The 24,542-nt window shown below is 39.8% G+C and overlaps 1 protein-coding gene across 1 annotated transcript; it reads left to right on the plus strand.

Moving 5' to 3' along the window:
- The first annotated feature begins 23,166 nt into the window (after positions 1-23,166).
- LOC101823456 (src kinase-associated phosphoprotein 2-like) lies at positions 23,167-24,221 on the plus strand. The gene has a single exon (XM_040746578.1). The coding sequence runs from the start codon at positions 23,186-23,188 to the stop codon at positions 24,170-24,172; it is 987 nt and encodes a 328-aa protein (XP_040602512.1). The 5' UTR covers positions 23,167-23,185; the 3' UTR covers positions 24,173-24,221.
- The last annotated feature ends 321 nt before the right edge of the window (positions 24,222-24,542 follow it).

Below are 24,542 nucleotides of genomic sequence, written 5' to 3' on the forward strand. Positions count from 1 at the left end.
GGATTCTTTTAACACAAGTCAATTCTCATCTTGTGGAAGTCAATTTGGGAGGATTGGCCGAAGTGGGGAGATGAAAACAACAGAGCAATCTGGGTATTAGAGAAGGAAGTTGGACAAGGCTTAAGCAAGACTAACATAGCTTTGTATTAAAGGATGTGGGAAAATAGAAAGAGGGAGCAATTTAATCCTTGAAGATTCAGGGATGGCAGCAGAAGAAAAGATGACAGCATTTCTGTCCCTACAAGGTTTCCTTTCCTTTCCAAATCAAATCAAACTCATTATCTCTATGCACACTGTCCTTCACTCACTCCATTCAGACCACTTGAGAATCTGTCATTTGCTCTTTGCTCCAAACAAGTCACCTTTCCAATTTAACTAGATTTTCAGACCTTCACTGAAATGTCCCCTTTCCTCCCCACCGACATTTAAAAATCCTCCAACCTTTCTTAACGTCTTTTGTCTTGATTACTTGCTGTCACATAATATGCATTTTGCACATGTTGTAATTTCTGTGCACTTCCCCAGGGTGGAAACTTTGTGTTAACAAACAAAACAAGAAAAAATGAGAAAAACGTTCATTTTATTTTTAATTCTGGGGTGGTATGTGCATGAGAAGGTAGAAGCATGTGCCAACAAAGACCAGAAGCAATGGGTTACTCTGGAGCTAGAGTTATAGATGGTCAACAACCGTGAGTGCTGGCAACCAAACTCTGGTCCTCTGAAAAAGCAGTGTGGACTGCTAACTGATGAGCAATTTCTCCAGCACACTTTCTGTATAGTTTGTTCCTCCTGTGGGTACATAAGGGCATTCCAGGACCGACAGATTCCTTGAAAGGACGTGGCAAAGGAATATAGAAATGAATGGATGTGTTTGGTTACAAGCAGAAACTCATCAGGATTTAGCCAATGCTCTCCCCCTTCAAACAATATGACTTGATTTTTTCCTTTTCCTAAGTTCATACAAAGAGCTCTGTTACTTTCTTGAGAACCTCAGAGTTATATATTATACTTGATAAATGTAAGCTTGTCAACAAGTGCTTATTCATCCTGGAATATGAAAGGATCGACATACCAGTAAGCATGGAGTGTTAAAGCTATGTGTAGTCACTGAGTACTTTGAAGTCATTTTATACAACAGAGGATGCCTGTGACTGCCTATCGTTCCTGCTTTATTGATTAATGTCATAAATGAGCAGTGGAGAGAATAGAAAATAGGAACTATCCAAAGGTCTTGGTTTGCAATACCACTGTGCACCAGTTACCTGAGCCATTTTGCACCTGAGCCCCACCCACAGGGAGTCTGATTTCTTCCTTTGGATCCTTTTATATGTGATTTGATAGACAGCATTGAAATCTATTCACTTAGGGAACTTATATACCTCTGCTCTCTTTACTTTTGCCCATGATGTCTCTCAATACCTCTTTAAAATTCATCATGACTTCCCTGTGCATTGTAGGTGGTTGTGTGTAGGTGTGCCAGGCATATGAAGCAGCCTGAAACTGTTGTATAAAACATGCCAAGAATAAATGCCAGACTTCTCAAAATTTTGCTTACAGTGGGATAGGTGCCTACAAAGGTGGACTGGCCTATAAAACTACAAACCATTTGTAATGACCCTCCTTACTTGAAAAGACTCTCTCCTTTCCAAACACTATAATAGCAAAATAATTGGTTTAGAATTTGAGAATAGGCTATAAAATTAGAGGCTTGAAATTGCAAACACAGACTGCACCACAGATCAAACTGGCAAAGGTCCTTTCTAATGAGTGGATTAGGCAATCTATGAATGGTTTGTCTTAGTTTAACTGACAATGAGTAGAAGATGTAGCAAGCAGTCGGTTTCTCCTTGCTTAGTAACAGCTTAAGGAAGAGGGACTATATTTTAAGACTAGCAAAAATTAGGGGTTAATGAAATATATCAGTTAGTTTGTAAAGTGATTGCCTTTCTTAAAATCACTTCAGGAGCAAACAATTTTTGTTTTCCCACTGTTGTTTATACATTGCTTGGCTAGCTACTAGAGCTACTTGAGCCAAAAATTGTTGACCCCTTTATATGAATTTCTCCTTCCATGCCTCCCTTTCCTTGTGATCTTATTTTTCCTTAGAGTACACTCCTCCTAGGCATTATCTTTTATTTATTTTTTACATTTCAATCCCAGTTCCCCCTCCCTCCTCTCCTCCCACTCCCCCAGTTCCCCCCACTTCCCATCTGTTCCTCAGAGAGGGTAAGGCCTCTGCTAGGAAGTCTACTAAGTCTGTCCCATCATCTTGTTGAAACAGGACCTTTTCAAGTATGCAGATCTGAGTTCAATTCCCAGATGCCAAATTTATTTTCTAAAAAAGCCAGAAGTCATGACATTCACTTTTAATCCCAATGCTAGGGAGATAGGAGACAGTAGGAAATCTAGGACTCATTGGCTAGTCAACTTGAACAAACAGATAAGCCACAGATCAATGAAAGACTCATCTCAAAAAAACAAGATACACTATTTTAAATAGCTTGCACCAATCTCACATTCTGGCTGTCTTCATTAGTCTTTACTCAGTAAATAGACTCTAGTCTACTTCCAAGATGGTTAAACTCAGGTAATGCAGGCATGCAACCCAGACCAACATGCACAGCAGTTTTCCTTAAAATACATTGTGTCTGAGTGATAGACATAGATTGAGCAAGCATCATTTATGGAACTATTTCAGATGGGCTAAAAACATGCCCTACTGATGGCTGTAAACAGGCAGATTATCATTATGAAAATGCTACGAGTACCACATGAAGAAGGTGTATGTGTGGTATTGAGCCAAAAAAAGGGAAGGGAATGGAAGGGAAGGGAAGGGAAGGGAAGGAAAGGAAAGGAAAGGAAAGGAAAGGAAAGGAAAGGAAAGGAAAGGAAAGGAAAGGAAAGGAAAGGAAAGGAAAGGAAAGGAAAGGAAAGGAAAGGAAAAGAATACAATCAAGACCCAGAAGGAAAAATATTCTTAATAACATTGGTGGAGTCCTGGATACAGATGTGCCAGAAGTTGCGTTCCTGAGACTTGCAGATATGTCACCATTGGTACCACTGTCTTTGTGTGGGTGAATTTGAGTTTTACTTTAGAATGATTAAAGTTGCATCACCTCTGTAAGTAGTTAAGAACAACTTTATGCCTCATCTCTGGGCTTCTAGGTACCTACTATGCACAGCACTGTGTTGTATTACAGCTATGATCCTGAACTTCTAGCCTTCAAAATAGTCAGGCAATGCACCTCTAATTTTTATAAATTACCAAGTCTCAAATATTGTGTTAGAGAAGCAGAGAGCAGGCCAATATAAAGCAACACCCATGATCATTTCTGTGGTTCTTTATCTTTGCTGCCTCTTGATTTAAGGTTAGGTTATCCAAGGGCAGTTTATTGTAGACCTAGAAGCCAGATTTCCTGGGACCTAAATCATGGCTCTAGCACTCACCTGCTGAGCGACCCTGAGTAAAGCACTTCACCTATTTTGTGCTTCCCATGAACACCCACACAGTAGAAATCATTATAGTAACATCTCCTAGAGTAACTGTAATAAGCTAGTAAGGATAAAGTCCTGAGACATATTTGGCACATTTTATTCAGCATGCAAGTAAGCCCCATGTAATTGTGAGCTAATTTTATTACTATTATTAACACAATGATGACTATTAACATTATTATTATTTGCAGACCTGATGCCTTATGTTGGGGGAGTCATTCTAAACGATTATATCAGAAGAGTGTAATGGCACTTGTTTGCTGGGTCCTGCAGTCTTAACAGGAAGTACACTACCACAAATATAAGGCATCACAAGGTAGCCCCTGTCAACTCAGAATACTGATAAAATCTAAAAGTCCATGCCTTCTTCTTGTTACTTCTTTTTTCTTTTTTTGCATCCAGGCTTTACTTGGCCCTTCCTTTTAGCTTTATTACCCATGCCCAACATGCACTGGGCTTTAAAATGTGATCATAGTTTTAAATGTCTGAATCTGTTCTTGGTGATTGGTGCAGGTTGATTTTTTTGTCTTGTATCAACTTCTCTGTCTTAAAAATCATCTTTCTGAAATGCATACCCTGGACTTCCGTATTAGGGGCAGCTGACAGCAGATCCAATAGTACTCATTCCATTGTGAGATTTTAGAACTTTCTAACTAAGATTCAAAGCATAACCTCAAGGCTGGGGAGAGGTACAATGGGTAAAGACTTGTCCTGCAAGCCTAAAGACCTAAGTTCAAGTCTCTAGACTCCACATAAATTGGGGCATAGTCTGCAATCGTAACACACCTACCGGAGATGGCAGTGGAGAAAAATATAATCCCCAGGGGTTCATGTACCAACTAGCCTGGAGTACATAATAGAAACAAAGAAGAGATCATATATCAAAGAAGACTGTCAGCCAGGACCAACATCCCAATTTGTCTTGTGAGCTCCAATATGTGCTGTCACATGAATGCCTGCATTCACACTCATGAATACTCTCTCCCTTTCTCTGTCTCTCTGTCTCTGTCTCTGTCTTTGTCTGTCTCTCTCTCTCGCTCTCTCTCTCTTTGGAGATTAAAGTTTAACCTCCAAACAAAAAGCAAATTGTATCCAATATACATATTTCAAATAGTTTAAGATGAAATCCTTCATTTAAAGTAAAATCTATCCCTTATGTCTGTTTTCCAAACAGGTTCAGGGATAATAACTAGGTTAGGGAACTCCATTCCCTGTGACCAGTTCAGTCTCATAAAGGGGATCCAAAGGCTGAGGAAGCAACATTAGTTGTTCACCAACTAAGGAAAGTGGCTAGAGGAGAGAAAGGCCAGTTATTTGCATATTATAAACACTCCTGAGCTATTTAAAGAATACAAGATTTACTTACACCCTGACCATTTGTGGGATGCAGCAGCAAACACCATCATTCAGAATGTTACCTGAAGCAAAGTGGAGGATAAGGTTTGCACCAGGCATAGAACCATAAACACAGCTATGATTTAAACATGAGATGTTTCCAGTGTGCTAAATTTGGAATGATTTGCTTATCAGCTGTCCTACTGGAGAAAGTGAAAATGCTCAGTTTGGGAAATGACGACAGGAAACATATCAGTGTTGTGTTCATAATGTTGGGAAAGAGAATTATCTGAATCATGTGAATTCAAATTTACCCACTTTGCAAAAGCTCACTGACTATATTTGGAACACAACTTAAGAACTGGGAATTTTAATCCCCTGGAAATTTGATAATTGAACTTTAAAAGCAATTTCTAGCTTCTACAACAAACATGGAAGTTGTGCCTATGTGCAGTAACTCACTCAATGGAGAGTTTTTGTGCAGCATATTTCAGAAATCACTGCAGATCAAATCATATCCCATAGAGGAGGTTCTAATATGACCACTGCATGCAATGTTTCTTTATTTTTATACCCAAAATGAGGGAGATATGTGCTGTGCTAAATATAGGGATAAATACTAAGAGTTTATTTTAAGGAAAAAATAGACACACCTCTGAGTCTCAGTGTTTAGCTTTTTCTAGATCAGTTTCCCCAGAAACTGACTGAATGGTGGTTCATAGGAAAGAGGCTTAGGAAGCAAGACTGAAGGAGAGAGATAGGTAAATCAGAGACTGACCAAAGCCCAAGGCTATCCATCGGAGTTGCAGTGAGATCCACAGGAGACTAAGAGAGAATGTTACATCTCAGGCTTGCTCTAATCTGAACCAACATACACACACACACACACACACACACACACACACACACACACACACACACACACAGCATATCCTGAATAGGTCCTATGAATACAACACACATTTGCATTTGTTCAGTCAACAAAGGCACCAGTAGATGGAAGGGAAAAAGTTGAAATTGCTTCTGTTATGAATAATGGGAACAGAGGGGCTGGGAACTGCTCTGTGGTTGAGTGCTTGTTTAGTATCAACAGGACCATGGGTTTAATATTCATTTATTTATCTTATGCCATTGTTATCACCTTTGCTCTATCAATATCTGGCTAAGCCTACTTCACAGTCAAACATGGGGAATCTACTCAGTAACAATAGATAAGTTTGTCTGTATTAATCAACTCAACCAAACAAGACTTTGAGTCAACATTTTTATTTGACCAATCATGCATAATCATTTGTCAATCAACCACTACTACAAGTCCCTTAATCAGTGTTGTAAGCAGTTCTGAAGGCTGGTACTAACTACACTGGCTAACTAACAGCTGAACCATAATGATCTGGGCCACTTGTAACTTCTCTCAGTTCCCGTGTACACATTGGTAAAATAAGGACAATCACATTACACAAATTAGAGATAATACAATGAATTTGCACAGTGCCTAACCCACACAGAGACCCTCCATAAACATTCCATGAGACACTATGAATGGAAAGGATGATGACAGTGATGCTACAAGCAAGGACAGTAGTGTCATGCATGAAGAAGTATGTCCTTCCTGCCTTAGACAGCACAACATCTTAAAGGCAAAGTATGAATAAACGGCAGAGCAATAATATGAGATGTATAATCAATGTCAGAGAAATACATAAAATAAAGAAATAATCATATTTACCCCTTGTAATCTAGCCTCTCCACCAGAATCCTATCTATTCTAGCACTGGAATTCTCTTTGGAAGTCACCACATAAACACTGATGCTCTATTACTAGGTTGCTGACCTTCCCATTTACCTTTGTGGGAAATCAGTCAAGGCTCATAGTTTTCACCTGTGATCTTGCAGCCCATATCGCCCACAATCACAACTTTAACTTAAACAAGCACACAATTGCACAAAACTTTCCAGAAAATGTCACCTTTGTTTTGTTTGTTTTTTGTTGTTGTTGTTTACTTTTGAGTCATTGCTCAAATAATTCCATCCATATGGAATATTTTATCTTTAGTAGCCTGTTCAACACTTCCCCATCCCCTCTGTTGGAACAGCTTCTTTGTGCCTATGCTCCCATAGCACATGGTTTTACTACTTGCTTAATAGTTAACGTAGCCAGGCCTTTAATCCCAGGGCTAGGGAGGCAGAGGCAGGCAAATCGCTGTGAGTTCAAGGCCAGCCTGGCCTAAAAAGTGAGTTCCAGGACAGATAGGACTGTTATACAGAGAAAGCCTGTCTCTAACAAATAAACAAAAATACCAAAATAAACAAAAACAGTAAATACAGGAGAAGATAAGGAGGAAAAAGGTTGGGGGACATAGGATTCTACCCTGATCTCTATTAGCTGTTGAGAAATGGTGGCCAAAATGTTATTCTCTTTATTAGGTTATAAGGTTCCTGAGGAGAGGGATGATATCTAAGACACCAGAAAGAGAACATAAATGGATTAGCATATTGTGGTATTATGGATATTGAGAAAATTCCATGAAAGAGGATAAGGATATTGGTGTCATGTAGTCCTGAAGAGGCTGAGGAAAAAAAAGAGTGGCAATGTATAAACTAATGGAAAGCTTTGAGGTTGAGGCTTTCTACAAGTACCATGTGTGGTAGTTTGGTAAGATGCTCGGTGAGCTGGTGTAATTAGTCTCCAGTTGGTGATGCTTTTTAGGAAGACTATGGAACCTTTAGGAGGTGGTGTCTTGCTGGAGGAAGTATGTGACTGGGGTGAGTTTTGAGCATATATATCCTTGTCCCAGTATTCATTCTCTCTTCCCCTTTTCCTCTCACTTGCCCACTCTCCCTTTCTCTCTCTCTCTTCACTTCTCCCTTTCCTTCCTCTCCCCTTCTCTCTCCTCTTTCCTCCTCCCCCACATCCTCTGGATGTAGTTAAAAATATAACCAGCTAGATTCCTGCTGCTTCCACTGCGTTCCCTGGCATGATGGACCATATTCCCCTGGTACTATAAGCCAAAAGAGACCTTTGCATCCTTAATGGCTATTGTTGGGGTATAGGGAAAGATCTCACGAACCTGCAGCACTGACCACACCCTTTTGGGCATGGTCACAGGTATGGGGGGAAGGCAGAGATAAAGGGCAAGGAGAAAGTGGTCACTTTCTCTCTTGTGTTCCAGTTGAGGTTCAGAGACCATCAGAGCGCTGACCTCAGTTCTCGGCTTCTCACGTAAGTGATTTCTCCCTAATAAAATAGCAGATTTCATCCCTATCCTATGTATGGTGATCTTCTTCTTATAGTTGGAACATTGAATAACAGCAACAGGAAAGTGGCTAATGCACTCTACTTAAAGAATATATACTTCCATACCTACATTCAGGTGACAGAGGAGTCAGCAACGAAAATATAAAGGTTTACTCATCATTCACAGTACACACAGAATTGTAAAGAACTGGCAATTTCATGGATTAAAGAGGCATTGTGTCATTAGAAAGCCATTTTCAGTATTTTCTAAAATCCTACTTCTGTTAAGTGATAAAGGGTAACAATTTATTCAATGGCTAGATTTGAAAATGAGCAAAGGAGACATGACCCGACTGGTGAAACCCACAGAGGCAGCTGACCTGAACAAGGAGGAGCTCATGGACCCCAGACTGGTGACTGAAAGGCCAGCATGGGACTGATCCAGACCCCCTGAATGTAGGTGTCAGTGAGGAGGCCTCAGCAATCTATGGGACCTTGGATGGTAGATCAGTATTTGTCCTTGTCATACAAATGAATTTTAGGAGTCCATTCCACATGGGGGGGGTGCTTTCTCAGCCTGGATACATGGGGGAGGGCCTGGGCCCTGCTCAGAATGATATGATGGATTTTGAGGGTCCCCATGGAGGGCCTCACTTTCCCCAGGGAGTGGAGGCGGAATGGGGTGGGGGGTTGGGACTGTTAGGGGGTGGGTGAGGAGGGGAGGGAGAGGAAACTGGAATTGGCATGTGAAGCAAGCTTGTTTCCAATTTAAATTTAAAAAAAGAAAACCAAAAATAAAAGAAAAGCTGGAGATAATCCACTGAGAAGGAATTGCCTTTTAAAGAAAAAAACTGTTCTCAAAAGTGAGTAGAATCAATCAGTTATATAATCCCTCTAATACTACAATATGGAAATTAGAACCATACACTAACTTGAACTTTGAGCAATGCAGCATTTCTTCATTGTGTAAGTAGGTTCATGCAATGGCAATTGCTTTTTCACTGCCTTACTTAGAAAATTCCCACCTAGTTGCACATACATACCTTGCTCTGAAGGTCCAGGTTCTCCCTTGAAGCTCCAACACACCCTCTAGGTGACACGATTCCTGTCGTTTACTAGAAGAAACTTACCAGCCCTGGGGACTGTGAAGATCAGGTTGCCCACATCCGGAGTGTAGAGGGGAAAAAAAACCTTTGTGCACACAGGCAAGCACTGGAGAAGTGAGGAAAAATTGAACACATACCATCTCTCTTTAAAGGAAGGATGTGTTTAGCTCTTCCCCGTGGAATGCTGGGAATAGATACAGTTTACATCCTGGTGATGTTTGGGTTTTGTTTTGATTTGCTTTGTTTTTTCTGTCTGATGAGCCAGGCTCTGTCCATGCCTCCCAGAATTTATCTTTTTTCTTATCCAATACCGTTTTCTACTAAATCTAAATCATTGCTTCTAGGTCATAAAACCCATCCTTATGAGTGATGTCACTTTTACTTTACAACAACCTAAGTAACTTCTATGCTATCTTAGGGCCAGGTCAATCCTGACACACAGAGGATCTATGCCTATCTCAGTCATTCTCCCTAGACCCTGTCTTGGGCACTATCTCTGAGTCAACAGTTCCCATCTTTGTGAAAGAAGTCAGATGCACTTTGTAAAGGATTTCAATGTAAATGTGTCCAAAATTTGTTGTTCATTTGGGGCTTAGTTAATTGTTATCAAAAAACTTTTTCCCCAAATTGTGCTGTGCTTAACTATTGCTAAAATAAACCAACTGGTATCATTCTCTCAAAGTCTTGGCCTTGCACCAGTTCCCAAATTGGGCTGAACTGAATTTCATTCTTGTCTCTTCATAAATCATTTTCCTGCCTGCTATAAAGCCTGCAGTATTGCTCCACACTGGGGAATGAGATGAGTTGTCCATTGTAGGGATCAGTACCAGAGGCCATTTCCCATAATGTACCCTCCCTTCCCCTTCCACATCAAGCATGCCAGTTTCTTCCTCCATTTCTCCACCTAGTACTACCACTCTGCATTTTCCTTTCCCTTACTTAGCCTTAAGCACTCAACCTTTTGGCTAATGAAAAAAAAAATTTGACCAAAAATGTCCTCTTTAATCATTTCACTCAGTGGTTTCCTAGACTCTATTTCATTTTTGTTGATTTATTCTAGCAACAGTATGGACTGAAAAGGATAAAAATGAACCTTGGGATACAAATGAAAGCAAGAGAGAGAAAGATGGGAGGATACACAGAAAGCAGACAGGTTAATGCCTTGAGACAATGCTCCTATCATGCTATTGGGTAGTTAAATAATGAAAATAGCAACAGCTAACTTTGTGGAGTATTTACTATGTGGCAGATACTGGTCTCAGCCATTAAACATATGGTGTTTATAATATCATTGCAACTGATCAGGAAGACAGGTGAAATTAGTCTTTTCATTTCACAGATGATAGAACTGAGGCACACAGAAGTTAAATGTTTGGCCCAAGGTTACTCAGCTAATGAGTAGCAGAAGTGGGATTTAGAGACTAAGATGTTCCACATCAGAAACCTTTCTCCATCAATAGTCCTTAATATAATAATGCTGTACATTTTGCTGAATTACTGTTTATCCTAATTATAACATCAATACTTTGGGAAATTATATGAAATACAGATATTATTTTATAATAGCAACTTATAAAGACTATTTGTAAGTAAAGGAATTAAAAATCAATATTCATTGGTTTCTATGTTGGTCCAGCTGGTAAAGACTATATGTTGATACCTAGGGAATAGAATCATATTGAGAATAATTTCCATTAGATTCTTATGGAATTAACATCTAGCTATGTTAATTACCCCATTTATACCAATGATTTATGAAATCCTATATACCTCCCTGTGAGTATACATGGATGGTGCTAGATATATGGAGAGACATAAGAATTGACAAAATAGGTTGGCTCAGTTGGATGGTATCAATTATTTTTTTAAATATGCACTTTTCATGTTGCTTGACTAATTTGAAAGTCATTTATAGTCACATGGTCTGGCTATGTCATAGAGTTTTCTGGGAAGGTAATTACAGCTACATAGAGAAACTCACTAGAAATACTCTCGGCAGGTAGGTGATATCCCTCTGAAAACATCATCTAGTGATACTGGAAAAAAACACAAAATTACCTCATGGATCACCACAGAATTTCTTTGCAGAATTGATTTCTGTCTGTCTATCTCTGCCTATCTGCCTCTTTCTCTCATTTATGTGTATACACACACACAAAATGCATATATATATATGATAACAAGGTTTTATAATGTAGTTCTGTCCAGGAACACCAAGGCTGGCCTCAAATTCACAGAGATTAACTTGCCTCTGTCTCCGAAATTCTGGGATTAAAGGGGTGTACCACTATTCCTGGCTTCATTTTCCTTTTATACTGGCTGTCTCTAAAATTGTAGCTCCCAATCTCCACCTTAATCATTCTAAGCAGCTAGTTGTGTTTTAAACTGTAGACTCTTTGGTATCCCAAGAGATATTGTCCCATTAGTTCTGGGAAAAGGGCCAGAATCTGCACTGTGAAGAAGCCCCTGTGGGAATTACTGCAAATGGTAAGCCCATCTCACTTTACACAACATGGATTAAAGACAAACTAAGTCAGTGCGATTTGTGATACATGTTTCTAATTTAACTTCAGGGCCCATTTATCTGTTTCTCCACTCTATTAATCTGCTGATGGCTGCATGGTCAGTGTGTGATTGCAGTCAGTGCACTTCTTCTCACCACTGCTAAAGGATTCCATGTGTTAAGACTTCAAAAGTGATCTTGGTTCCTCCTTCCTCCTGCCTTCCCTCTCTGGGATCTCTGGGCCTGCAGACTACAGCCATCTCAACTCACCCTGGGAGGACCGAGCAACCAGGAAATCCTGAGAGAGCAGGTCTACTCCTGCCCCCACTCAGGGCAGAGGGCAGAGGGCAGAGGTGAGCTTCAGGCCCCCATCTTGGTTCCAACTTCCTTCCACTTGCCTTCTCTGGGATCTCCAGGCCTGCAGATTGCAGCCAGCTCGACTCGCCCAAATACAAAGTTGTCCATGTTCATAAAAGAAACATTACTAAAATTCAAATCACACAGTAAACCTCAAACACTTATAGTGGAAGACTTCAGCACCCCACTCTCACCAAAGGACACCAGACAGAAACTTAACAAAGAAACTAACAGAAGTTTTGACCCAATTAGTCAAACATCTATAGAACATTCCATCCAAACACAAAAGAATATACCTTGTTCTCGCCACCACATGGGACCTTCTCTAAAATCGACCACATACTTGGCAAAATAGCAAACCTCAACAGGTACAAAAATATTGGAATAACCCCCTGTATCTTATCAGATCACCATGCTTTAAAGAGAATTCAACAATACAAATTGCAGACACTTTGAAAGCAGTGTTAAAAGGAAAGTACATAGCACTAAGTGCTGATATGAAGAAACTGGAGAATAATCACATTAGAGATTTAACAGCACAACTGAAAGTTCTAGAACAAAAGGAAGCACACTCATCCAGGAGGAGTAGATGTCATGAAATAATCAAATTGAGGGCTGAAATCAGTAAAGTAGAAACAAAGAAAACAATACAAAGAATCAATTTAACAAAGAGATTGTTCTTGAAGAAAATCAACAAGATGGACAAACCTTTATCCAAACTAACCAAAAGGCAGAGAAAGAGCATGCAAATTAACAAAATCAAGAATGAAAAGGGGGACACAAAAACGGACACTGAGGAAATCCAGAGAATCTTCAGGTCATACTTTGAAAACCTGTACTCCACAAAATTTGAAAATTTAAAGGAAATGGACAATTTTCTGGATAGATATAACTCACCAAAATTAAATCAAGAACAGATAAGCAATCTAAACAGACCTATAATCCCAAATGAAATAGAAGTAGTCATCAAAAGTCACCCAACCAAAAAATGCCCAGGTCCAGAGGGCTTCAGTGCAGAATTCTACCAGAAATGCAAAGAAGAGCTATCTCCGATAGTCCTCAAAGTGTTCTACACAATAGAAGCAGGAGGTTCATTGCCAAACTCTTTTTACAAGGCTACAATTACCTTGGTACACAAGCCACACAAAGACACAACTAAGAAAGAGTACATACCCAAACTTGTGAGACACCACAGAACAATATCCCTCATGAACACTGATGCAAAATCCTCAATAAAATGCTAGCAAATAAAATCCAAAAACATATTGGAAAAATTTCCACCATGATCAAGTAGGCTTCATCCCAGGGATGCAGGGATGGTTCAACATACAAAAATCTATCAGTGTAATTTACCATATAAACAAACTGCAAAAGAAAAATCATATGATCATCTCACTTGATGCAGAAAAAGCCACTGACAAAATCCAACACCCCTTCATGATAAAGGTTCTGAAGAGATCAGGGATAACAAGAACAAACCTGAACTCCACAAAAGCAGTATGCAGTAAACCAACAGCTAATATCAAACTAAATGGAGAGAAACTCAACACAATTTCTCTAAAATCAAGAACAAGACAAGATGGTGCACTCTCTACATATCTCTTCAATATTGTACTTGAAGTTCTAACTAGAGCAATAAGACAACAAAAGGATATCAAGGGGACAAAAATTGGAAAGGAAGAAGTCAAACTATCACTATTTGCAGATGATATGATAGTTTACATAAGTGACCTGAAAAACTCTATACGGGAAATCCTACAGCTGATAAACATCTTCAGCAAAGTGGCAGGATACATTTTAACTCAAAAAAATTAGTAGCTCTATTATATACAGATGATAAATGGGCTGAGAAAGAAATCAGAGAAACATCACTCTTTACAATAGCCACAAACAACATAAACTATGTAGGGATAACACTAACCAAACAAATGAAAGACCTGTATAGCAAGAACTTTGAGTCCTTAAAGAAAGAAATTAATGAAGATACCAAGAAATGGAAAGACCTCTGTAGGGGGAATCTTAGGACTTCGCCATTAGCCAATTAACCACGTGGCATATTAGAGGTGCATACAGATGAAGTAATAAAAGGGCAGTTTACCACACCGCTAACCACACCCACTTTGGGCATGACTAAAGACACATACAGACATAGGAGGTGAACTATGCCGCTAGCCAGGCCCACTTTTGGGCATGGCTAGAGGCATGTAGGGAGGTGGGAATAAAAGACTGCAGCAGAAATGCGCTCACTCTCTTTTAGGCTTCCAGTTCAGTGGCAGAAAACTACTTGATTCATCTGGGTTGACCGTTTACTCTTGTGAGTAATTTCTACAATAAACAGTTACCTATACCCTCAACAAGTGTGCTGTTTGTCATTGCAGTGTCAATTGTTGTCAGGAGTGGGATAGAATTTCCACGCAGAACGACAAAACCTTTAAACGGATTTTAGAAACAAAAGAACAGAGAGAAGCACTGTTGGCCAACAGGGAAACAAGATAGGTGGGACTAGGAGTTGAGGAGGATTCTGGGGAAAGAGGCATGGCAGAGACAATGTAGGCTGCCAGAGAAGTAAGATGTCTGGACTCTTTTCTCCGGTAAGGGAATATTTAGATTAACAATTATCGGTTAGCCAGTTAGAAACAAGCAAATGGCCAACAGCTTCATAATTAATATAGCCGCCTGTGTGTTATTTGGGGACTGCAACTGTGGCAGAGCCCAAGCAGCTGGCAGGGAAAAACCAAAGCGGCTGGCAGAGGAAAACTACACATTACAGACATCCCATGTTCTTGGATAGGTAGTATCAACATAGTAAAAAATGACAATCTTGCCAAAAGCAATCTACAGATTCAATGAAATTCCCATAAAAATACTGGCACAATTCTTCACAGACCTTGAAAGCACAATAATCAACTTTATATGGAAAAACAAGAGACCCAGGATACCCAAAACAACCCTATACCATAAAGGAACTACTGGAAGCATCACCATTCCTGACTTCAAGCTCTATTATAGAGCTATAATCCTGAAAACAGCTTGGTATTGGACAAAAATAGGTAGACCAACAGAATCCAATTGAAACCCCTGATATAAACCCACATACTTACGAATACTTAATTTTCAACAAAGAAGCTAAAATTATACAATGGAAAAAAGATAGCATCTTCAACAAATGGTGCTGGCATAACTGGAGGCTGGCATGTAGAAAAATACAGATAGATTCATGTCTATCACCATGCACAAAACTTAAGTCCAAATGGATCAAAGACCTCAATATAAATCCAACCACACTGAACCTCTTAGAAGAGAAAGTTGGAGGTACCCTTGAATGAACTGGTACAGGAAACCTCTTCCTGAAAATAACATCAGTAGCACAGACACTGAGATCAACAATTAATACATGGAACCTCCTGAAACTGAGAAGCTTCTGTAAGGCAAAGGACACAGTCAGAAAGACAAAAAGGCAGCCCACAGAATGGGAAAAGATATTTACTAATACCACATCTGACAGAGGACTGATCTCCAAAATTTACAAAGAACTCAAGAAGCAAAATACCAAAGGATCCAATTAAAAAGTGGGCTACAGAACTAAATAGAGAATTCTAAATAGAGGAGTATGAAATGACTGAGAGACACTTGAGAAAGTGCTCAACATCCTTAGCCATCAGAGAAATACAAATCAAAACAACTCTGGGATACCATTTCATTCCTGTCAGAATGTCTAAAATCAAAAACACCAATGACAGTTTATGCTGGAGAGTATGTGCAGAGAGGGGAACACTCCTCCACTGCTGGTGGGAGTTCACCCACTTTAGAAATCAGTATGGAGATTCCTCAGGAAAATGGAAATCAGTCTACAACAAGATCCAGTAATTCCACTCTTAGGCATATACCCAGAAAATGCACATTCATACTACAAGGACATCTGTTCCACTATGTTCATAGCAGCATTATTTGTAATAGCCAGAACCTGGAAGCAACCTAGATGTCCCTCAACTGAAGAGTGGATAGAAAAAATGTGGCACATCTACACAATGAAGTACAACCCAGCTGGGAAAAAAACAATGGAATCCTCAAATTTGCAGGCAAATGGATGACACTAGAAGAAACCATCCAAAGTGAGGTAACCCAGTCACAAAATGACAAACATGGTATGTACTCATTCATATATGGATTTTAGACATGAAACAAGGGAGTACCAGCCTACAATCCCACCGCCAGAAAGTCTGAAAAACAGGGAGGACTCTAAGAGAGATATGCATGGTATCCCAGAGAAGGAGAATGGGACAGGATCTTCTAGGGGGAAATGGGAGCATGGGGGGGGAGGTGAGAGGGAGCTGGGAGAAAGAGAGGGGTCAAAGAGGAGGGGAGAGGAGGACATGGGAGAGCAATAAGGTTGAGTTGGGAATAGAGGAGAGCAGGGTGACAGATACCATAATAGAGGCAGCCACTATAGTTTTGAGGAGACATATGGCACTAGTGAGATTTCCAGAGATCTACAAGGATGACACAACTGGCAATCTAACCAATAGTGGAGAGGCTACCTTAAATACCCTTCCCTGATAATGAGATTGATGACTACCTTGTGTGCCATCCTAGAGCCTCCATCCAGTGGCTGATGGAAGCAGAGGCAGAGACCCACAGCTAAACACTGAAGTGAACGCCTAGAAACCAGTTACAGAGAGAGAGGAATAATGAGCAAAGGGGTCAAAAACCAGGCCTGCGAAACCCAAAGAAACAGCTGACCTGAACAAGGGGGAGCTCATGGACCCCAGACTGATAGCTGAGAGGCCAGTATGGAACTGATCCAGACCCCCTGAATGTGGGTGTCAGTGAGGAGGTCTTGGCATTCTTTGGGCGTTGAGCAATAGATCAGTATTTATCCCTGGCATTCAAATGGATTTTGGGAGCTCATACCACATGGTGGGATGCTCTTTCAACCTGGAAACATGGGGGAGGGACTAGCCTCTGCCCCAGGAAGATATAACAGACTTTGGAGATCCTCCATGAAGGTCCTAACCCTCCCTGGAGATTGGAGTTCCGATTGGGTGGTGGGGGGGAGGTTGATGGGGTTGAGAGGAGGCAGGGGTAGAGGGGAGTGAGAGGAAGCTGGAATTGATACGTAAAACAAGATTGTTTCTAATTTAAATTAAAAAAATAGGTTAAAAAAATATTTCAAAAGCAACACAATTTGATTAATCAAAGAGGACTAAACGTGGAAAAAGGGAATATATATGTGTATATATAACATTTATGCAATAATTAAACAAATATTCATGTAATGAATTTAACACTTTATTCATTTCTAATCCCTCCTTGTTGAAGAACTAAGATGGCTGAGTGGTTTTGATTCCCAAAATAAAGGTTTAAAAATTGCTGGGAATAGGAGCATATATTTGTAATCTCAACCCAAGACAGAGATCCCTGGGGATTGCTGGCCATTCAGTCTAGGCTACTTGATATATTTCAGGCCAGTGAGAGACTCCATTACAAAAAGAAAAAAAGTTGACTTCTGCACAACACACACACTCACACACACACACACTTTAACCCAGGTGAGTTCAGGGCTAATGTTTTTGTTCTGTTACTGCATGGATCACCTCTGTCCCTTGACTAGGCTTACTAAGATCCACAGGTCTCCATCTTTACTCATAGGTATTAATATCAACTCCAGCATCTAGCAAAATGCACTAACCCTGTTAAATTTAGACTCTCAGGACTTGCTCTTGAAGGTGTTCAGCAACTATATCTGTTAAAAAAAAAACCTTCAGTTTTCTACTTCTACTAGTCATATGCAGAACTGCTTGGACTTAAAATACATCTTTTCCTCTCATAGGGCGAGCATGCTGTCATGTCCCGTGTCGACAGCCTGGAGACAGATAGCATCTTTGTCATGACACAGTGAGGTGAAGAGACATGGCCTTCTCTTGCAGAAGAAGGGTTGACAAGCGCAGTGATAGCTAGCAGCTTCCAGCAATGGGCAGAAGGTTAGTCTGTTTTAGTGCATGTCACTCAAGCTGATACCCACATGGAGGCTGCTACTTTCCCAGCTCACAGAATTCATAGCTGAGTCAGTGTTTCCATGGTTGCCATGCCACAATACAGATAGAGGGGCATTTAACTCTACTTTGGGGGATTGAACTTTAAGACAGAAAAGACTTTTTTAGTGTTTCAGGAAAGTTTGCAATTTTAAAGTTGAGAATGTTTCAGGTGGCTGCATGATGGCATATAGGATTTGTTTAAAGTGACCTGAAATCCGTACAATGGAGGTTAATCACTTTTTTTGGTTACCTTTTTAAATAGATCATCTAAATGCCTAGGAAAAAGAGAAACAGATCACATGACTAAACTATTTTTTACCCTTCACTGTAAAGTCTTCAAGTCTACAAATTCTCTTTAAATACATTTGACAGAGTAATTATCTATAGTTAGAGACAACAATATAACAGAAACAACACACACAAACACACACACACAGACACCGCAGTGATCTCATCAGGGTGCCTGATTCATCAGCTCACACATTCAGCATTTTGGGGAAATAGAGCTGGGCAAGAGAAATAGCTCTTAATGTTGAATATCACAGTAAAGATAACTAATTTTTAACACATAATTGAGTGTGTGTGTATATATATAAATATATATATATGTATGTATGTCCAGGCTGCTCTTTAACCCCAGACCTCATGCTTCTACAGCCAGTACCTTACCTCAAAGCTACCATAGATAACTGATACAAAGACAAGAATTCAAGTAATCTGCACCCTAGAGAACCACAGTCCATCAGAGGACCCAACAGCATTCCACATTTGACCCTTTGCAAGACAAGTGTGTCTGAAAACATTCAGTCTCATCCAAAGCAAGTGACTATTTCAGCTATGGTGAAACATATAAGCAGAAGTTTGTCATCTGAAACATAAAATTCACAAAACTAGATCTTGGGTTTTCCCCTTAAGGAGATGGTTAAAGAGAGAGGGGGTGGCAAAGGAGGAGAGCAAGTCTCTGCATTTTGCTTTGGCATGAATTCCTTCCAGCTACTCACTGATGATGACTTCAGGAGCAGTGTCATAGTTCTGTGTCATTCTCTTTGCTACATAGCATATTTCTAGAGATTCTGAGCGGTCTCTATTGGAGACCACCATCACTTACCAAGCATGTAAATCTTCTGTCGCATGTACTTGTGGGAAATCAGGCAACTTTTTACTTTAGTCTTGAAACTTCTTTGCTAAGCTAAAGGTCTCAGACAAACATTTATATTTTTAAGAGTTACTTTCAAAGGAAGGTAACAGTCTAGCGTGATTAACTAGAAAACAAAACAAAACTGAATTTTTTCCTTGAAAACCTCAAAAGTGCAATGGTATATTTATTTATTAGGTATTACAAGCAAACCTGTCTCTGGCTTTTGAATGTTGCTATGATAAAATGTTGGATATATATATAAAGAGGTGAGTGACAGGGGCTCTTTCAGTCTACATTTTCCTCTTCGAGTCCCTAACCTGCTGCCACCAGAACCTTCCTAACACCAAATCCCCAAGAAGGACCTGCAGGCAGGACAAAGAATCCAACATTGGCCACCATTCCTGTCTTGCCAATCCATCCTCTGGTAGAGAAAGGGGGGAACAGGAGGCAGAAAAAAAGCATCCATCATCAGTTGACATTCCTTCCTTTCCCCTGCACCCTCCAGAAGAGTACAGAGCCTTGAACCCATACCCAACAGCAGAGTGAGAAATTCCACCTATACCCACTGGAAAAAGAGATGGGAAGACGAAAGTATAAGAACACATTCAACAACAGAAAGATTTATATGACATACCAGAGTCTAGGGATTCTACACCAGCAAGACCTGAACATCCCAACACAGATGAAGCAGAATATGACCTTAAAAACAACTTCATGAAAATGATAGAGGCCCTCAAAGAGAATATGAGAATTCCTTAAAGAAATGGAAAAAACAAAAAACAAAAAATGCAAATCTCTTAAAGAAAGTCAAGAAAAAACAATCAAACAGATGAAGGGAACAATTCAACCAGTTCAAGACCTGAAAACTGAAATAGAGACAATAAAGAAAACACAGTCTGAAGGAATGCTGAAAATAGAAAAGCTGGGTAAATGATCAGGAACTACAGATGCAAGCATAACCAACAGAATACAAGAGATGGAAGAGAGACTCTTAGGTGCTGAAGATAAACTAGAGGAAATAGATTCATTGAACAAAGAAAATCTTAAGTTCAACAAATCCTTAACACAAAATATCCAGGAAATATGGGATACCATGAAATGACCAAACCTAACAATAATATGTATAGAAGAAGGCAAAGAAGCCAGGCTCAAAAGTGCAAAAAACATATTCAACAAAATTATAGAAGAAAACTTTCTGAACCTGAAGAAGGACATGCCTATGAAAGTGCAAGAATCTTACAGAACACCAAATAGACTGGAAAAAAAACAGAAAGAAAAAAAAAGGAATTCCCTCAGCACATAAAAATCAAAGCACCAAACATGTAGAATAAAGAAACACTATTAAGAGCAGCAAAGGAAAAAGACCAAGTAACGTATAAAGGCAAACCTGTCAGAAATACACCTAAATACCTGAATTTCCCATGGAAACTCTGAAACCTAAAGGTCCTGGATAGATGTTCTACAAACACTATGAGACCACAGATACCAGCCCAGACTACTATACCCAGCAAAGATTTCAACCACTATACATGGAAAAATAAAGGTATTCCATGACAAAACCAGATTTCAAAAAAACACATATCCAGCCGGGCGGTGGTGGCACACGCCTTTAATCCCAGCACTCGGGAGGCAGAAGCAGGCGGATCTCTGTGAGTTCGAGGCCGGGCTGGACCGACAGCCTCCAAAACAACACAGAGAAACCCTGTTTCATAAAACCAAAAACACACACACACACACACACACACACACACACATATCCACTAAGCCAACCCTACAGAGTGTAGTGGAAGGAAAACTCCAACCCAAGAAAGTTAACTACATCCAAAAACACAAGCAATAGATAATCCCACTATACCAGCATCCAAAAGAAAAAAAAAGGGAGGGGGCGGAACCATACACAATACCAACAACAGCACCAAAAAAAAAAAAAGAAAACAAAACCAAAAAGAAACAAGAATTAACTATCAATGGTCCTTAATATTCCTCAATATTAATGGTCTCAACTAGCCTATAAAAAGACACAGGTTAACAGAATGGATAGGAAGACAGAATCCATCCTTCTGCTACATACAAGAAACACACCTCAACTTCAAAGACAGACGGTACCTCAGAGTTAAGGATTGGGAAAGATTTTCCAATCAAATGGACCCAAGAAACAAGTGGGTGGAGCAATCCTAATATCTAACAAATTAGATTTTTAAACTAAAATTTGTCAAAAGAGATAAAGAAGATCATTTCATATTCATCACAGGAGAAATACATCAAGATGAAGTCTCAATTCTGAATATCTATGCCCCAAATACAAAGACATTCATAAAAAAATTACTAAAACTCAAATCATACAGTAAACCTGACACACTTATAGTGGGAGATTTCAACACTCCACTGTTACCACTAGACAGCACCACCAGACAGAAACTTAACAAAGAAACAATGGAACGAACAGAACTTTTGACCCAATTGGGTTTAACAGACATCTATAGAACATTCCATCCAAACAAAAACAAATATACCTTCTTCTCAGCACCTCATGGAACATTTTCTAAAACTGACCACATACTTGACAATATAGCAAACTTCAATAGGTACAAAAAATTGGAATAGCTCCATGTATCTTATTGGACAACCATGGCTTAAAATTAGAATTCAGCAACAACACAAATTGCAGAAACCTTACAAACTCAAGCAAATTGAACAGTACTCAACTGCATCACTTGTGGGTAAAGGAAAAAATAAAGAAAGAAATGAAAGACTTCCTAGAATTCAATTAAAATGAAGGAACAACATACCTAAACCTATGGGACACTCTGAAAGCAGTGCCAAGAGAAAAGTTCATAGCACTAAGTGCCCACATGAAGAAACTGGATAATAGTCACACTAGAGAATTAACAACACAACTGAAAGTTCTAGAACAAAAAGAAGCAAACTCACCCAGAAGGAATAGATGCCAAAAATAATCAAATTGAGAGCTGAAATCAATTAAGTAGAAACAAAGAAAACAATACAAAGAATAAATGCAACAAAGAGTTGGTTCTTTGAGAAAATCAACAAAATAGACAAACCTTTTTCCAACCTAACCAAAAGTCAGAGAGAGAACATGCAAATTTACAAAATCAGAAATGAAAAGGTGGACATAACAAAGGACTATGAGGAAATTCAGAAAAGAGTATGGTCATACTTTGAAAAAGTATACTCCACAAAATTGGAAAGTTTAAAGGAAATGGACAAATTTCTGGATAGATATCACTTATCAAAATTAAATCAAGAACAGATAGGCAATTTCAATAGACCTATAACACCTAACAAAATAAAAGCAGTCATCAAAAGTATCCCAACCAAAAAAAAAGGCCAAGGCCAGATGGGTTCAGTGCAGGATTCTACCAGAAATTCAAAGAAAAATTGATACCAATACTCCTCAAAGTGTTTTGCACAATAGAAGCCTTCTTACGAGGCTACGATTACCTTGGTAGGAGGCTAAAATCACCTTGGTACCCAAGTCACACAAAGACACAACTAAGAAAGAGAACTACAGACCAATATCCCTCATGAACATTGATGCAAAATCCTCAATAAAATACTGACAAATAAAATCTAAGAACACATCGGAAAAATAATCCACCATGATCAAGTAGGCTTCGTCCAACAGATGAAGGGATGATTCAATATAGGAAAATTCATTAATGTAATCCACCACATAAACAAACTGAAAAAGAAAAACCATATGACCATCTCACTAGATGTTGAAAAATCCTTCGACAAAATCCAACAACCCTTCATGATAAAGGTCTTGGAGAGACCAGGTATAACAGGAACATACCAAACATAATAAAGGCAATATAAAGGGCCCGGCGTTCAGCTACTGCTGGCTGGAGAGCCAGTGACTTTCTTGTTGTGAGTCTTGGCCTGGCAGTGTCCCGGCTCGTAGCCTCACCGTGCTCACCCGGACGGCTCGTGGGAGTCTAGGTCCCAGCCACGGCCATGCCCAACCCCAGCAGCACGTCCTGTCCCGGCCCCCTCCCTGAGGAAATTAGGAACCTGCTGGCAGATGTTGAAACATTTGTAGCAGACACACTGAAAGGGGAAAATTTATCCAAGAAAGCAAAGGAAAAGAGAGAATCTCTCATTAAGAAGATAAAAGATGTAAAATCTATCTATCTTCAGGAATTTCAAGACAAATGTGATGCTGATGAGGGAGATGAATATGATGATCCTTTTGCTGGGCCTCCAGACACTATTTCCTTAGCCTCAGAACGCTACGATAAAGATGACGATGGCCCTTCTGATGGAAACCAGTTTCCTCTGATTGCAGCCCAGGACCTTCCTTTTGTCCTAAAGGCTGGCTACCTGGAAAAACGTAGAAAAGATCACAGCTTCCTGGGGTTTGAATGGCAGAAACAGTGGTGTGCTCTCAGCAAAACCGTCTTCTATTATTACGGGAGTGATAAAGACAAACAACAGAAAGGTGAATTTGCAATAGAGGGCTATGATGTCAGAATGAATAACACCCTCAGAAAGGATGGAAAGAAAGATTGCTGTTTTGAAATCTGTGCTCCTGATAAACGTGTCTATCAGTTTACAGCAGCTTCTCCCAAAGATGCTGAGGAATGGGTCCAGCAGCTGAAATTTATATTACAAGACATGGGATCGGATGTGATTCCAGAGGATGATGACAAAAGAGGAGAATTATATGATGACGTCGATTCGGGGAAGATGGACGAGCAAGGGAAGGGGAGTCAGGACAGCACACACCACACCTCCGGAGATAGAAGCACTGATTATGCTCATTTTTACCAGGGTCTGTGGGACTGTACTGGATCCTTTTCTGACGAGTTGTCCTTTAAGCGTGGTGATGTGATTTACATCCTTAGCAAGGAATACAATAGATATGGCTGGTGGGTAGGAGAAATGAAGGGAGCCATTGGCTTGGTGCCTAAAGCCTACGTAATGGAGATGTATGATATTTGAGAGTCTGAGAAAGTCTTCTGTCAGTCTGCAAGAGCTCTGGATTTGGAAACCCGGGGAGCCTGATTATGGCTCAGAGCTACCTTCCTTTGGTTGAATTCCGGTCTCTGCTGATGTTCTATATAGTCACTCATTAAAATACCCCGTATGTCAGATTAAACCAGCAGTAATTGATTAAGTTAGATTCAAGCAGTAGAGATAAGACCTGTTGCTGTTTTGCAAGTAATGATTAGTATTAATTTGCCCATTTGGTTTGTGTGGGAAAATTCATTGTGATTGTATGCCACTCTTAATTACTGAAGCTGCCAGTGGGGTTGCTATTTCGTAGCCACTGGGCATCAGTTGCATATAATCTCACAGACTTTGTAAAGAC

This window comes from Mesocricetus auratus, unplaced genomic scaffold, assembly GCF_017639785.1.
Source record: "Mesocricetus auratus isolate SY011 unplaced genomic scaffold, BCM_Maur_2.0 Super-Scaffold_100006, whole genome shotgun sequence".
NCBI lineage: Eukaryota > Metazoa > Chordata > Mammalia > Rodentia > Cricetidae > Mesocricetus > Mesocricetus auratus.

What these genes read in the sequence shown, in the direction of transcription:
- LOC101823456 (XM_040746578.1), top strand. Translation starts at nt 23,186, where the DNA reads ATGCCCAACCCCAGCAGCACGTCCTGTCCCGGCCCCCTCCCTGAGGAA.